Here is a 16,237-nt window from a genome sequence, read left to right on the forward strand (position 1 = left end):
GTTCAACATATGGGACAGAAATAAAGTATTTTTTATCCTATCCTTAGCTTGTAACCTAATTCGATTTATTGTGTTAATGGGATAACCCCTGTTCAAGAATCTGCTAGTTAATATTTGTATTTCTGAGTCCAAAGCAGAATCTGTCGTTGAATATTTATAGGCATTTAGAAATTGATTAAAGATAATCGATCTTTTGTAGGTGAACGGGTGGTAGCTATTATAATGTAGAAGCATACCGGTGTTTGTGGGTTTTCGATAGATGCTAAATTGTATTTTGTTCGAGTCCCGGGTAAGCGTGAAATTTAGAAAGTTTAATGACTTAGTATCCGTATCTTCCCTTTCCAATGTAAATTTGAGTCTAGAATGAATATTATTAAACGAATGTAAAATGTCTTGGTACTACTATCAGTAATAACTAGAACATCGTCTAAATACCTCCCATAGTATGTGATACGGGGACGAAAAGGTGTCAAATGTATCTGCTCAATCGTTGAGAGATAGATCTCTGACATTAAGCCACTCAGGCTCAAACCCATTGGTAATCCAAAAATTTGTTTGTACACCTTGTCTCGAAAGGTGATGTAGTTAGCCTCAACTAATAGTTTAATTAAGTGAAAAATTTCCTTAATGGGCAGCTTCGTATAATTAATCAGTGTCGAGTTTTTATTTAACATATCCCAAATAATATCTAATGTGTATTCAACGTTTACATTCGTATATAATGAGGTAACATCTAATGAGAATAAATTGTCATTGTCGCCGAGTCTACAGTCTTTAAGATTATTAAATAATGTATCTTAATTCTTAATCCCAAATTGTATAACCTGTCTAAAAGGTTTTATAATATTATATACATGTGTGGCTAAGGCTGAAAATGCCGAGTTCCTGTAGGAACTCGGCATTTTCAGCCCATTAAGGAAATTTTTCACTTAATTAAACTATTAGTTGAGGCTAACTACATCACGTTTCGAGACAAGGTGTACAAACAAATTTTTGGATTACCAATGGGTTTGAGCCTGAGTGGCTTAATGTCAGAGATCTATCTCTCAACGATTGAGAAGATACATCTGACACCTTTTCGTCCCCGTATCACATACTATGGGAGGTATTTAGACGATGTTCTAGTTATTACTGATAGTAGTACTATCCAAGACATTTTACATTCGTTTAATAATATTCATTCTAGACTCAAATTTACATTGGAAAGGGAAGATATGGATACTAAGTCATTAAACTTTCTAAATTTCACGCTTACCCGGGACTCGAACAAAATACAATTTAGCATCTATCGAAAACCCACAAACACCGGTATGCTTCTACGTTATAATAGCTACCACCCGTTCACCTACAAAAGATCGATTATCTTTAATCAATTTCTAAATGCCTATAAATATTCAACGACGGATTCTGCTTTGGACTCAGAAATACAAATATTAACTAGCAGATTCTTGAACAGGGGTTATCCCATTAACACAATAAATCGAATTAGGGTACAAGCTAAGGATAGGATAAAAAATACTACACCAATCAACAATAGTAATATCAAAAAATACTTTATTTCTGTCCCATATGTTGAACAGTGGCACAAACAGCTTAACAGATTCTTTAAAGATACCGAATTTAAAATTATAGCTAGGCCTATACGGAAGTTACACACTATACTGAACAATCGCTCGGTTCTTTCCGCGTTCGCAACACAAATTAATGATCTAGTATACAACATTTCTTGCGGTGATTGCGACTCGTCTTACCAGGGTTCGACGCGGTTTTCTCTTAATATTCGTGTAAATCAACACGAAGCCTCAGTTCATGCTTCTCGTTCAGCAGCGTCAGAATTAGCCTTTCATGCCATTAATGAAAAACATACTTTTTTATTTAACGAGGCCAAAATACTTAACGTTCAACGTAATTATACGCGACTATTAATTGCAGAAACCGTTGAAATTAAATTACACGAGAATTCTGTTAATGTTCGGCGGCCATATTTGATCTCCGATGCGTGGACCTTTACGCGCATGCGCGAAGACATATAATCACTATTTAAGTTGCAGGTTTAGCCTGATTCGGTAATATTCATTCCTGTGATCACGACAGTCGGTCGGAAAGCATTGTCAGCTTCAGGAAGGAAAATCGTTTTGAATATTTTCGTTAGATTCTTTTAATTGCGTTAATTTGAATTTTAATTGTTTTGAATTGATTTTGAATTGTATTAAATTGATTATTTAATTATTTATATTTTACTTTAATGTACCGGTAAGTTGTCGATTTTTTCGTTGTTTCCGTTTTAATTTCTGGAGGGTATCATATGGAAGTGTTCCACGTACTATATTGAGGTATACTCCTCTTATTAATTTACTAATATTAAAAATGAATATATATATAGTAAAACCTTGTTATTATTCTGTCAATTATGTTTTTTTCATTTTTTGTATTAATACATTTTTTACTATTTAAAAATATGTCTGTATTATTTTAGGAAATAAAAGGGGGGGAGGTACCAAGATTAGATTTTTTTTTAAAAGGGGGCATAGTAACATAAAGTTTGGAAACCACTGCTGTATAATGTTTGTCTCTGAATTGTTAATGAAATGTAACATCAAACAAACATAAACAGTTCTTTATGAAGATCTTTTTGAAATGTGTAACTTTATTGATTGTTGGCTTGTAATTTCTGACAATTTCTGAATTTTGTCCAATGGTCAAAGAGGATACCTTACATATAAAATTAAAAACAGATGCTTTTAGGTATGTTTAGAAGGTTAATTTATATTGTTATATATGTATATGGGTTTTTCTTCCCAGGTCAGTGATAAATATTTCCTGCATAGTGCATCAAAAAGAAAAATCTGTAATCAAGAAAAATAAATACAGATTGAAGTCACCAAAGCTGAACAATATATGTATTCTTCAATCATTCATATCATTCATGTCCAAGTTTAATCAGAATCAGTTACAAGAGTTTGACAGACAGTACTGTTAATCATGATTAGTGAAAACCATTAAAGACAAACATACAGTGTAACAGTATAACAGCTCACAGGCCTCACTAGTTCATCAAGTATCTAGCAAAACAACAGCATATGAAGCTCTCGCTGTTACTCTCAGCTACAATAGCGTTCTTATAGATGTAATTGCCATATATATACCCCCAGCACCTTCATATGAAGCCATCCATGAAATATCAAACTGGATCATTAACCAGCTTCATCCTTCAGCTTTGCACTTTGTCTGTGGAGACTTTAATCTTCCTCCCCAACTAGCTAACCTTCAGCAAATGCTCCTGTCAAACCTATCTTGTACTGGGTTACAAATGATTAATGACCTCCCGACCAGAGGTAACAATCAACTAGATCTCATCCTTGCTTCTTTTCCTTGCACACCTGATTACATGCCAGAGACTTATTTTAATTCGGACCACAAGCCAATTATTGTTATTTTACAGATACCTGCTCCAAACTTCAATGTTGTGAATTCAATTAACACCAGAGTAATAGTTAGTCCCAGATTTTTGAGCATTGCTAAATGTGTTGAGGCTGCCTCTGCCATCCCGTGGTCAGTCCTTGAAAACTGTGATCTTGAAATTGCAGTAAATCTGCTTACTAATTGGCTTAAGACGATTGCGACATTTGCAGCATCAAAGAGAATTTCTATTATGCCTCGGTCCAGAGCCTGGTGGACTCCCCATCTTAATATGAGCTTCAAATTAAAACAGCAACTCCACAAAATGTGGAAGCAGTCGCAAAGTGTTCAAGACAGGATAGCCTACTCTAGATCCCGTGCAACATTCAACAGGCTGAAATCTCAAGCAATTAAGAATTATATGGACACCACCCTTCGTAGAGGAAAAACCCCCTACTTTGAACGGCCTTCTGATTTCCCACAAAAACTTGAACCTAACCAGTGGCTAGACTTTATATCCAGATTTGCCTCGAACTCGGAACAATGTCCTCATCTTGAGACACCAACAACTGAAATCCCCCCCGACACGCTTTCTGCAGTATCAATTTCCAGGGAACAGCTGTATTTCTGCCATAAATTCTACACCGGCTTCTGCTAAGGCAGGTGCAGATGAAATACCCCAATTCATTATTAAATGTCTTAGCTCATACATTTTGGGTCCCCTTCAAACTATTTTTAATGCTATTTTGTCAAGTAATTTCTTTCCCCAGCAATGGAACATCTACCTTGTGAAGCCTATACCAAAAATTCAATCACCTACTCTTCTTAAGCACTACCGGCCAATCTCCAATGCCTCAAGTCTTCTAAAACTCCTAGAGAAGATACTTCTCCCCATTTTAACTAAACAACTTCTTCCACATCAGCCTCATCAAATCCACTACTCTCTTCCTCATAGATCCACTGTGACTAATCTCTTAGCCACCACCAGCTCTATCCTCTCTGCGTTTGAATCTCATGCAGAGCTTGCAGTCACTTATGTAGACCTCGAAGCAGCATTTGACTCAATAAATGTTCCTGCAATGCTGAAGCTACTTTCAGACCATTATCAAATCAAGGGAGACACCCTACAGTTCCTCACCTCACTCCTTCAAAATAGAATAATCCGGCTTACTGTCCACGGCCAAACATACGAGCGATGTGTCTCTTCAGGCGTGCCACAGGGTGGTGTCTTATCCGGCCTCTTATTTACAGCGCTCATCTCGCCGCTTGTTGAGTCCAGGCATGATACTCTATGCTATGCTGATGATATGAAGCTCCTCACACTGATTTCTCCACATGATGATATTCTTGTGATAACAGCATCAATTAACAATATACTTCTGGAATTTGCAAACTACCTCAACCAGTTTGGACTAAAAATAAATCCAGAAAAGTCTGAATTTATGATATTCTCGTTAAAGAAAACGCCTTCCTATATTCAGCCAATACTATGCAATTCCCCTATTCCCATCGTCAAGAAACATACTGATTTGGGGGTTGTTTTTGATCCTAAGCTCTGCTTTGGTAACCACATGGAAAAGCTGCTCACCCAGGCAGCTCGACTCCGATGGATGGCCAAACAGCATTTGCATTACATTAATGAAGTAACGATCACCAGAAGATATATAAAAAGCACGGTATACTCTCCGCTTCTATATGCTGCAGAAGTATGGGCATCTGCCGCCCCTAGCACAATTCGACCACTCTTTTCTACTGAGTTTTGGCTCTTAAAATGGGTCATAAACAAACATAAACTTCCTCCACAGTTAAGGACAACTGAAATGGCCAGTTTGATAAAAATTCACAGGCTTCCCACGCTGATTAAGGTGAAATGCCTTACCACAACTGTAAAAATGATTACTGGAAAGATCTCGGCACCATCATTCTGGGACCTGTGCTCTTGGAGAGTCCCTCAGCCTTCCCTCAGAGCGACTCCAGCTCTATGCCCACATCTCAGCCGTCTCCACCTATCCGATAGGTTTCTGCCATATCAGCTACTTCCATGTGCCCAGTCTTTGGATGCTGACCTTAATAAGTTTTCTAGTGATAAGGAGTACAGACGCCGCATCCTTAAATTGTACTTCCCCGTCCCTGATTCTGCTCCTTGAAGCTCGCCTTAACGCCGCAATCCAGAAATGCGACATGAAGATGGCTTACCAACGAGCCTTGTAATTTTCCACCTGTATATTATTTGTTCATTGTGATGTTTATAATTGTGTTATACTTTGAGTGTTGAGCTACATTTACTTTTGATTCGTTCATATATGTATTTTATATTTAATTTATTAATTTCCTTTCTTACATATTGTAATATCACTGTTAACCCCTGGCCTTGTGGCCGTGAAGGGCTTATTGCAATGTATCCATTATATTACCATTATTATTATTATTGCAATAAAGATTTCTATATAGTGTTGAACCACTGATCAATCAGAAGAAAGACTTGTCATAGCAATGAAAGGCAATGGTATTTTTTGCTGTTTTCTGCAATTTTTTTAAGATTCTCAATGGTAATACAAAGGAGTATTAATGCATGATTGATTCCCACCCCATAAATTAATTTGCTTCTTTTGGAAAGTAGTCTAAATATAAACAATTAAAAATCAATATATTTATTCCTGTAAGTTATATTTATTAGAATATCAACAAAATTATGATTACACTTTACCTGAGCATACCACATATTTTTCTCCTTGCCACCTGGGAATGGAACCATGTGAATAAGTTCTGCTTGTTTGCTAACAAGCAATTCATTTACAGGATCCAGTTCTAAAAACCCAGCTTCTTCATCAGGTTCAGCACTTTCTATACTTTCCACATCCCAAACCTGTAAAATATATTAAAGTGCAATAATTATAGAAAAGAATAAGCAAAACGATGAAATAATACCATGAGTAATACAGATTTTAAACTAGGTAAAAAGAAAAAAAAATTCATAAATTTAATGTAAATTTGAATGACCACATATTTCTTTCTTTATATCAAATAGCTAAATAAGAAATCACATTTAAATATCTGATAAGCATCCATTCCATCCTGGAATGGATACCTCCTGGAAGAAGGAAAAGAGGAAGACCAAGGAGGACGTGGATGGATGGAGTGTGGGAGTGCATGACAGCCTGAGGTTTAACTGACCAAGACACCTTGAACTGCACTTTATGGCGGGAAAAAATTCCTACCAAAAAATAACTTGTAGGCTGAGGAAACCCACTGTAAATGGAAACACTCCTCTTGAAGAAGAAGATAAGCACCATTTACAGGGGCCAGTAATAAACATCAAGTTACAGCCAAGTTCAGAAAAGCAGGGAATGCACATATTAATTCTAACTTCCAAAAAATATAAGCCATGATGAACTAAATTTCTGTCTTCTTGGGAGCAAATAAAATATTTTAGGAATCAAGACTACATTTGAACTTCTCCCTGTAGAGATATTTTTTATAATGCAAATTTAAATTTTACTGCACTTATCTATAATGACATTACATTTCCACTTGAATTTATAGAATAGAAAAAAAAAAAAAAAACCCTTTATGTACAGTTATAAATTATATTGGGTAACTGAAAAGTTCTGCAACTCATACTAACTGCAGTTGAATAAATCAACCATATTGACCAAAACTTTATTAAAATAAATAAAAATAAAAATTTGATGTAAAAATAAAAATGCACTGATAACTGTAGAGTTAAAAGCAATAAAAATATAGATAACAATAAAATACATAAAATTAAAAATATACAAGAAATATTTTACAAATCAGAAGCAAAGGGAATTATCTTCCACGAGTGCATAGAGACCAGATATGACTTGGGAGCATGCCAGGCAGGGCTGTTCATCCTGTCCAAGAATTACAGTCTCAAAGAAGGGGTGAATATAGACCCTCTATTAATGGTATTGATGATATCACTATCTCTATTGATGGCATTATGTTCCAAAGAACAAATCCACAAACTCTTGAGCCATTTCCAGTGCCAATACTTATGTGGAAATGAACAATTATGACAGCACTGACTAGAAAAATTTGATGGTTCTCCTCCCAGAAGTGCTCAGCCACAGTAGATTTCCCATAATCTGTGGTCTCTATTGTATTGCTCTATTGCTCTAGCATGGAACCTAATACCATCAATAGAGATAGGGGAGTCTGTATTTGCTTCTTCTCTGAGCCATACTTCTTGGAAGGGATGAATGGTCTTCCTGGCACACTCCTGATCCACACATGCTGGTCTCCATACATGTATGGATGATAATTCCTATGCTCCTACAGTGTGTGCTGGTGTTATTTAAGGTGTTATTTAAGGTTGTGCTGTGACAGTAAAGTTCCACTGTTGATAAAGGAGGCAGTTGCACTTGACAGCTACAGTGTTGTTTTATCCCTTCTATTGCTTTTAATTTGTAATATTTCTTGTATATTTTTAATTTTATGTATTTTATTTTTATTGCTTTTAACTCTACAGTTGTCAGTGAATTTTTATTTTATATCAAAATTTTATCTTGTCTTATTTTATTTTATTTTATGTAACAAACTTTTGGCCATATATGGTTGGTATTTTCAACTGCAGTCAGCATGGGTTGTAACATTCCCAACACTTGAAGTCTATTTAAAAAAAAGTCCTGCAATCCATTGAACCAAATTAGCTGTTAATTTTATGAAATCTAGGTGGAATTCTTCATTTTCTCTTGTATTTTTGTGGCTGATGAGGTTTAAACAACACAGTACATGCAATGGAATAATTTAATGCTTAGAGAAGGATGAACTTTATGTTACCATACATTGCTTTCATATTGTGCTACTTTTAAACAAATTGTACTACTGATATTTCAACAGGCTGTTTTGACCTGATTCCTTTTGAAATAGGTTTTATTTAACAGTAAAATTGAAAAAAAAAAAAATGAAAAAAAAAAAAACTATTCCAACTGATTTTCAAATCCTAAGAATTGATTAGTCTCCCAGTTAGTTTATCAGTGAGAGTACTTGCCATTTACTTTGATGAGAAGACAATTTCTTAGCTTTTGTCATCACAATCAACAAATATCAGGGTCAACAAAAAAAGCTTTCAACAAAGTTTTTGCTCATAGACAACTTTATGTAGCAGATTCCAGGAAAATATAATCTTTGTGCAATAATCGCAATATTTTTAAAGGATATAGTCATACGTGTAAAAAAATATCAAATTGCATTTTTACCCAAGTCTGTCCCACTGACACCTAAGCTAGTAGCAAAGGGAGTCAAAGGAAAGTTTTTGTAATTACTTTGGCATTAATCTTTAATTCTTCTCTAAAACAGTTTTGGTAAAATATTTTCCAAAATGGGTGCTCTAGTCTTTTAAATATATAGCAGACTAAGCTTCTAACAATGCAATTTAGTAAAATTATTACAATACAAAGGCAATTTTGTACTCCCACTGAAACCAGTAATTACAGACCTGTAAGATTAATTTCTGCAGCAAGAAAAATTATGGGGTCCATGATGTGACAAGCAGTGTGAAATTAAGGGCAAGCTACTGCTATGGATAAAGGAATGGTTGAGTGGGAGAAGACAAAGTGTGGTTTCCAATGGATACTGACCTTTGTGGATGTTTTGGTGGAATCCTCCAGGATTCAATATTGAGTCCATTGCTGTTTTCAGTACTTATTAATAATATTGAAGACCCATCAGGCCTAATGTCTAAGTGTGCATATGACATGAAGGTTGGTAGGGTGTTAATAACAGTAATCAGAGTTGTTGTTGTTGTTGTTCTTATTTTGGTTTTTAGGAGCATTAGCAACTAAGGCCATATTGCTCCAGGATATGCGGTGGTCATTCCCTGATCTTTCCGCATCCTCCGTATTTGGTGGTGACGGGCTCGAACTCCGGTCTAATCAAGAAGCGTGTGCTACGCACTGCTGTTCCTTCCCACCTGGCTACGGAGGCACCAGTAATCAGAGTACACTACTGCAACAAAATCTAGATAAATTAGGCAGATGGTTTGTGAAATGGCAATTGGAGTTTACATTGACAAATGCAAGGTACTTCATATGGGTATGCAATAATAGTTGCAATAACGTATTCATAATAGTTATTTAAATGCAAAAAAACAATTTGCATTTAAATAACTATTATGAGAACTCTGGAAGTTCCTGTTCTGTAAGAACCACAAACATAAGATTCACATGGCTATAGTCATTTATTTTCCTTTTCTGGAAAAAAATTATTTATTTTGTTTAAAAATAAGTTACTTAATTTGTGTACTATGTTACATTTTAAGTGTATCAGCAAATAATAATAATTAGTATTAGAATTAATAATGGCAATTAATGATGCAAGGAAGCAAGCTTATACAGCCTCAGCCGAAAAAAAAAACAACAATAACACTTTCCATATCACCTGTCTATCCCTTCTGCGAGTTTGACCTTGAAGTTATTCAAATTACTCACTTCCACAACACCAGATAGAAATTTGTTCCAACCACCAATCAACAATCTGCCACTGAAGGCAACTTTAAACACATCTATCCTGCAACCATCCTTCCTCAATTTGAATTTATTCCCCCCCCCCCTCATCTGTGTAATCTGTGAAACAGGCAGTATGGCATTAGTACCGAGTTTTACTCAATCCAATCAAAGCCTTAAACACCTCAGCCAGATATCCTTACAGGTGCCTAGTCTCCAGATGCTGATATTTGCTCAACTGCAGCCTTTCCTGGTAAGACCACCCTTTTGTCTGCTCTCAAATCATGTTCCAACAGATCCACATCCATCCTAAAATGAGGCCTCCACACTCCTATATGCAGTACTTGAGATGTGGCCTAACCATTGCCTTATACAATAGGATAATCACTGCCTTATCTCTAATGGAAAATTCCTGTATATCACTGACAAAACCACATGAGCTGTCCTAGCAGCCTGTCTGCACTGGTCAGAGAATTTTGTGTCTGACTGCATGATTATTCCCAGTTTTTTTTATGTTTCACAATACTGAGTGTGGTACCTTACAGATGGCATATTAATTCTAGCATTGCTGCTACTCCTATGCAGTATCTTTCATTTGTGAATGTTAAACTTCAGTTGCACTTATCAGCTGATCTGCTTAATTTTCCAAGCACTAGCATACACTAATTATTGTCAATAAACACCCCTGCAAAACTTTCCAACATCTGCAAACTTAGACAGTAAGCTTGATATGCCTTCATCAATATCATTCAGAAATATAGAAAACTAACAATGTGTCCACTATTAAACCATACTGAATTCCACTAATAACAGAAAACCAAGAAGAGGAGTGCCCATTGATAATTACTCTTTGTCCATTCCTCTGTCCATAGCAGACATTTTCCCCTAATGCCACACTGCTTCATTTTGTTTAGTAGGCTTTTATTATTATTATTATTATCATTAGCTATATGGTGCAAGGAAGCCCGAGCCTTTTGCTGTAACCACTTGAATTGGTCACACAAGATTGCCCTTTAATGTGTCATGGACGTGCATTACTTCATTACCAGGTACTCCATTATTTTAGCATTAGTAGAGGCATATGATGCAAGCAAGCAAGTTTATAGGGCTACAGCCAAAAAAAACCCTTCCCATTTCACCCACCCAATCACTCCAAATGTTGGCATTAGCATTAGTAGAGGCATATGATGAAAGAAACCAAGCTTATGCAGCATCAGCCAAAAAAACCCAAGCCTTAAATTTATTTAGGCTATCAACTGCCACAACAAGGGATGGAAGTCTGTTCCACCAACCAACCACCCGCTGGCTAAAGGCAAATTTCCGCACATCTATCTTTCCTCAATTTGAATTTATGCCCTCTCAAATGATTATTCTGAGCAAGAGGAAGAATTCCATCAGAATTGAGCATGCTCAAACCATTCAAGGCTTTATACAGCTCAATCATCACCTCGCAGGTGCCTAGTCTCCAGACACTGTAATTTGCAAAATTTAAGCCTTTCTTCATAAGAGCAACCCTTTGATCCATTCACTAATCTTGCTGCCCATCTCTGTACTCGTTCCAGCAGCTCTCCATCTTTCTTGAAATGAGACCTCCAGACCTGTATACAGTACTCAAGGTGTGGCCTGACCATTGCCTTATACAAGGGAATAATCACCTCCTTATCCCTGCTAGAAAAATTCCTGTATATCATTGATAAGACACCACGAGCTACTCTTGTAGCCCGTCTGTACTGCTCAGAGTACTTCATATCTGCCTGAACAATTACCCCCAGGTCCTTTTCATTCTCTACCACTGTAAGTGTAGTACCACAGAGTTGATACGTTGCTCTGGGATTGCTATTTCCCATATGTAGTACTTTACATTTGTCAATGTTAAACTTCATTTGCCACTTCTCAGCCCATCTGCTCAACCTTTCCAGATCCTGTTGCAGCAGCATAGCGTCAGTAGTGTCCTTAACAACCCTGCCAACCTTTGTATCATCTGCAAACTTGGACATTAAGCTTGATATACCATCATCAATATCATTTATAAATACAGAAAACAATAATGGACCCAACACTGAACCCTGAGGGACTCCACTAATAACATTAGTCCACGATGAGCAGTGTCCATTGATTACCACGTTCTGTCTTCACCCCCCCCCTCAACCATCCCTTTATCCATAGCAGCAATATGCCTCCAATGCCACACTGCTCCAATTTGTGCAGCAGTCTTCCATGTGCAACAGTATCAAAAGCCTTTCTATCCAAGTATATAATATCAAAGTTATTCCCTGCATCCAGTTCTTTTGTGAATGCATCATAGTATCCAATCAAATTGGTCAGGCAAGACTTGTCTTGTCTAGATGATCCTGCAGTGCTTCTTTAATCAGTGCCTCCATTAATTTTCCTGGAACAGAAGTTAAACTCACAGGTCTATAATTACTTGTGTCAGCCTTTGATCCTCCTTTGTGAATTGGGATCATATTTGCACATCTCCAGTCTATGGGTACCTCCCATGGGTCCAAGGAAGCTCTCATAATTATGGCTAAGAGTTTGCTTACTTCCTTTGCTGTCTCTTTTTAATATAACTGGATAGATCCCATCCACTCCAGGTGCCTTTCTTGTGTTTATCTTCAACAATTTCTCCTCCACTTTACTCTCAGTTATTACAACATTATCTAGCTTACTGCCAGCGTTGAATACACCTATGGCATTCTCCTCCCTGAATAACTCCTCATGTGTGAATGTTGATGCAGAATATTCTTTTAATTTGTTAGCTACCTGAGCAAGATCACCAACAGTTGAACCATCGATATCAAGTGGACCAATCTGATTCATCTCCTTCCTTCTAGAGTTTACATAAGTAAAGAACTCTTTGCTGTTTTTCTTTGCATCTTTTGCCAAAGATTTCTCGTAATCTGCCTTCACCTGCCTAACCTCCTTTGTAACTTGGTTACAGACCAGCTTATATCTATCATAGGCTTCTGTGTCACATGTTAATTTATATATATCCCATGCATTTTTCTTCTCTGCCATATGTCTCATTAGTTCATCTGACATCCATTTATGTCTAAACAGTTGAACAATATTTCTTAGTTGGTATGTAAAGCCTAGTAGCTTCCAAGATAAGTTCTTTGAATGCTTCCCATTTTGAATTTGCTGTTGGTAACATTATCAGTTGGTCCCACTGTATAAAATTTAAATACTGTCCCATACCATCGTAGTCACCTTTGTAAAAAAAAAAACCCTTCCCTTTACCCTGATGGTAGTTACCTCTTTGAGTAAATCCCACTTCATCACATTGTGATCACTGCCACCTAGTGGTTCCTTTATCTGCAGATTCTTAATGCATGAAGAATCACTACTGATAATCAGATCAAGAGTATTACTCCCTCTAGTTGCCTCCCGAACATGCTGATGTAGAAAACAATCATCCAATAAATCCGCAAAAGCCTTGCTAGTGTGTGAGTGACCAACCCACAAATTCCAGTCAATATCTGGGAAATTAAAATCCCCCATTATAAGACTCTCTGATTTACTGGCCCACTCTATTTCCCTCTACAGTTTATTATTATACTCATCAGAGTCATTAGGCCGATAGCACACTCCTACTCTCAATTTTGATCTCCCAATGCTTATGTGACACCAAACTGACTCGACACTGCATTGTCCAGCGATGTCGACTGGCTTCACTTCCTTGGATTTTATGTGTTTCTTAAATAATAGCATAACCCCTCCCCCCTTCCTGTCCTGTCTATCCTTTCTGTACACATTGTTCTCCCCAAATACCAGTTCTGCATTCCTTATATCTGTGTGACACCACATCTCTGATATTCCAACAATATCTGCCTTTGATGTTTTGAGCAATACCTAAAATTCATGAAATTGATTTACCAAACTCCTAGCATTGGTGTACACGCAAGTATACCTGCACCTGTTCCTATTCTTAGCTACCCTAACACATCCCATGTGTTTACTTGTACCCAATGACTCCCAGCAGTCTCTGAAATATCCTGCATCTTGTTTTCCAGGCTGCTACTCATTCCAATAGATGCAGTGCAAGAGTCACTTTTACCTCTGCCAGTAGCTACTGTTAATCTATTAGTCCTTGTATCCCCCCAAGCTTGCAGTTTCCCGACCCACCTAACACTGCCTCGATAGCATCAGCAAATATTCTTGCACCCTTTCTATTTAAGTGTATTCCATCCCTGTAGAAGCAGGCTCTCCTGTTAACAAGTAAAGACCAGGCTGAAAAGAAATTTTACCCCTTGAGCCTTGCACAGTCTTTCCAGGGCCAAATTGGTCGACAAGGGTCTCATCATATAGTCCGTTCAATCGTGTCTGGGCAGAATTGCAGACACTTTCAAATTCAACCCTAATTCACGGCTATTTTTCAACAGTGACCTGTACTTATTAAGTAATTCTGCCGGTCTCCTACTCTTAATATCATTAGTGCCAACATGTACAACTATATCACCTTTTGTGCCCTTAAAAGATGATATCCGTTCTACAACTCATCGACCTTTGCCCGTGACAGACATACCCTAGTCCTGTTCCACCTATCCTTTTTACAACACATGTTCCTTGTTTCCCTGACAATAGTGTCACCAAGAACTACTAGTTCCTGTAGGACCAGGGCATTCTACATTGGGGGTTGCCGCTGTGTTGCGTGATGACCAAGTGCCAGCTCTGGCATTGATGTGGGCAGCTGAGAGCTTGATGGGCCCCTCAATTTAGATCCTTCGAGATAATAGAAGAAGAATAGTATAATATACGAAATAGAATTCAAAAGATAGCAGAAGAAATACTAGGACAATTTAGGAAAAACTATAAGAAGAGGGGGGGGTAAAGCTATGGAATGAAGAAATAGCTACAGCAGTACAAGATAAATATCTTAAATATATACAAAACAGAACAAATGAGAATGAAGAAATATATAAACAAGAACGTAATAAAACTAAAGATATAATAAGGAAGGCTAAAGCAGAGTCATGGGATAGATTTATAAGCACAATAAAACATGATGTTCATGGAAGACAAAATTTGGCACATAAAATGATGAAACACTGAATAGCACAGAGAAAGACACTTCAAGAATAAAAATAATAAAGGAAGAACAATGGAAAAAAAACATTATGAAGAATGGAAAGACCCAACATATCAAATAGAAGAGATACAGTTAAACCCAGTTAGTGACATAGATCCGATAACAAAGGAAGAATTGGAAAAGGCATTGAAAGCTACAAAAAATAGGAAAGCAGTAGGAATGGATGGTATAAATGCAGAACTGATCAAGTATGGAGGAAGTTTTTAAAAGACAGGATACTAAATTTATTTAATAAATGTTGGGAACAATATAAAATACCAGAAGAATGGAAGATAGCAAAAATTATTTCAATATTTAAAAAAGGAAATTGAAATGATACAAAGAATTATAGCGGGATTAGCATACTAAATACAGTATATAGAATGTATGGCAAAATAATAATAGAATTAAAACTATCTCTGATGAAATATTAATAGAAGAATAGGCAGTATTCAGAAAGGAAGATCATGTACAGTTAATATATTTATATTAAAACAAATAATAGAAAAACAAAAAGAGTTTAATTTAGAAATGCATTTGGCATTTATAGGTTATGAAAAAGCATTTGATCGAGTAAACAGATAAAAACTGAGACATATTGAGTAATAAAGGATACCCAAAGCATCTTACAAAAATAATGCAGACTTTAAATCAAGGAATAAAAATAGTAATAGATACAGGTGGTAACCTTTGTGGGAATTCCACCAAAAGTCGATGTTTTTAATAGTCATTCTGAGTGCTTATTCTCACTCATGTCCACCAGAAGGTCTCCAGATTTTAATCTCCGAACCATTTCTGGAGGGCCCGCCACATTTTCAAGATATTTTTGTATTAAAAATGGGGAGAACTTACTCAAAGGATTATCAGTTAAGAAATGCAGTATCAGAAAAAGAGGACCAGGGGTTTCTGTTCCTTCTTTTTTCTGCCATTTTGCATTACATGCATTTAAGTAATCTCTGTTTGAGAGATATGGATCATGAGATCCATAAGTGGCATGCCATCTTTACCCCTTTTTGCCCTGGGAGTATGGTTTCTTCTCCCAGGTTACCAGCCCTGCCACATGGAAGCAGGAGCAGTGCCACCAGTGACCAAGCAGTTTAGAAAGGTAGTTAGGTTAGTACGGATTATATAAATATATATATACAAGGAAAGAAAGGTGTATTTCCTTTCTGGATTCTACTTCAAAGCTTTTAAGTAAAGAATCACTTATGAAAAACAGGAAGAATAGAGACACTGGAAAATAAATATAATTAATCCGCCGAGAAAGAGCACTCCATATATCACAAAAATATCGCTTCAGCAC

The 16,237-nt window shown here is 36.6% G+C and overlaps 1 protein-coding gene across 1 annotated transcript in view; it reads right to left on the reverse strand.

Annotated features, from left to right (window-relative positions):
• Positions 1–16,237, reverse strand: part of LOC150087426 (cilia- and flagella-associated protein 44) — a 577,933-nt gene that overhangs the window by 425,398 nt on the left and 136,298 nt on the right. The window contains exon 7 of the mRNA XM_090372063.1: positions 6,107–6,265. Within this exon, the coding sequence (XP_090228189.1) occupies positions 6,107–6,265 (159 nt within the window). The remainder of the gene's footprint in view (positions 1–6,106; positions 6,266–16,237) is intronic.

This window comes from Mastigoproctus giganteus, chromosome 4, assembly GCF_048544385.1.
Source record: "Mastigoproctus giganteus isolate SK-2022 chromosome 4, ASM4854438v1, whole genome shotgun sequence".
NCBI lineage: Eukaryota > Metazoa > Arthropoda > Arachnida > Uropygi > Thelyphonidae > Mastigoproctus > Mastigoproctus giganteus.